The sequence below is a fragment of the Penaeus monodon genome, chromosome 21 (genome assembly GCF_015228065.2).
Source record: "Penaeus monodon isolate SGIC_2016 chromosome 21, NSTDA_Pmon_1, whole genome shotgun sequence".
NCBI lineage: Eukaryota > Metazoa > Arthropoda > Malacostraca > Decapoda > Penaeidae > Penaeus > Penaeus monodon.
This window is the reverse complement of record NC_051406.1, coordinates 18,889,978-18,890,197: the sequence shown is the minus strand read 5'-3', so window position 1 is coordinate 18,890,197 and position 220 is coordinate 18,889,978. Positions and strand designations below refer to the sequence as shown.

Genomic DNA, 220 nt, shown 5'->3' with positions numbered 1-220 from the left:
GATAATACCATCCGACTCCCCCTGCCTGAAGGTACGGCACAGAACAGAGCAGCGAAGACGCGGGCGTGGTGATGGAAGGGCGGGCGTACCTCAGTGGGCGTCGGTCCCTCAGGCCGTGCGTGGAGGAGATACTCGAAGACGCCTTACGCACTCTCGACTTCTCTAACGTGAGTCCCCGAGTTCAACGCGTGTACGTTAATACACTTGTGTACGTGCGTGC

The 220-nt window shown here is 59.1% G+C and overlaps 1 protein-coding gene across 1 annotated transcript in view; it reads left to right on the top strand.

The window, feature by feature from the left end:
* LOC119586591 (serine protease inhibitor 88Ea-like) overlaps positions 1–220 on the top strand; it is an 11,480-nt gene that overhangs the window by 5,365 nt on the left and 5,895 nt on the right. The window contains exon 3 of the mRNA XM_037935342.1: positions 32–167. Coding sequence (XP_037791270.1) covers positions 32–167 — 136 coding nt within the window. The remainder of the gene's footprint in view (positions 1–31; positions 168–220) is intronic.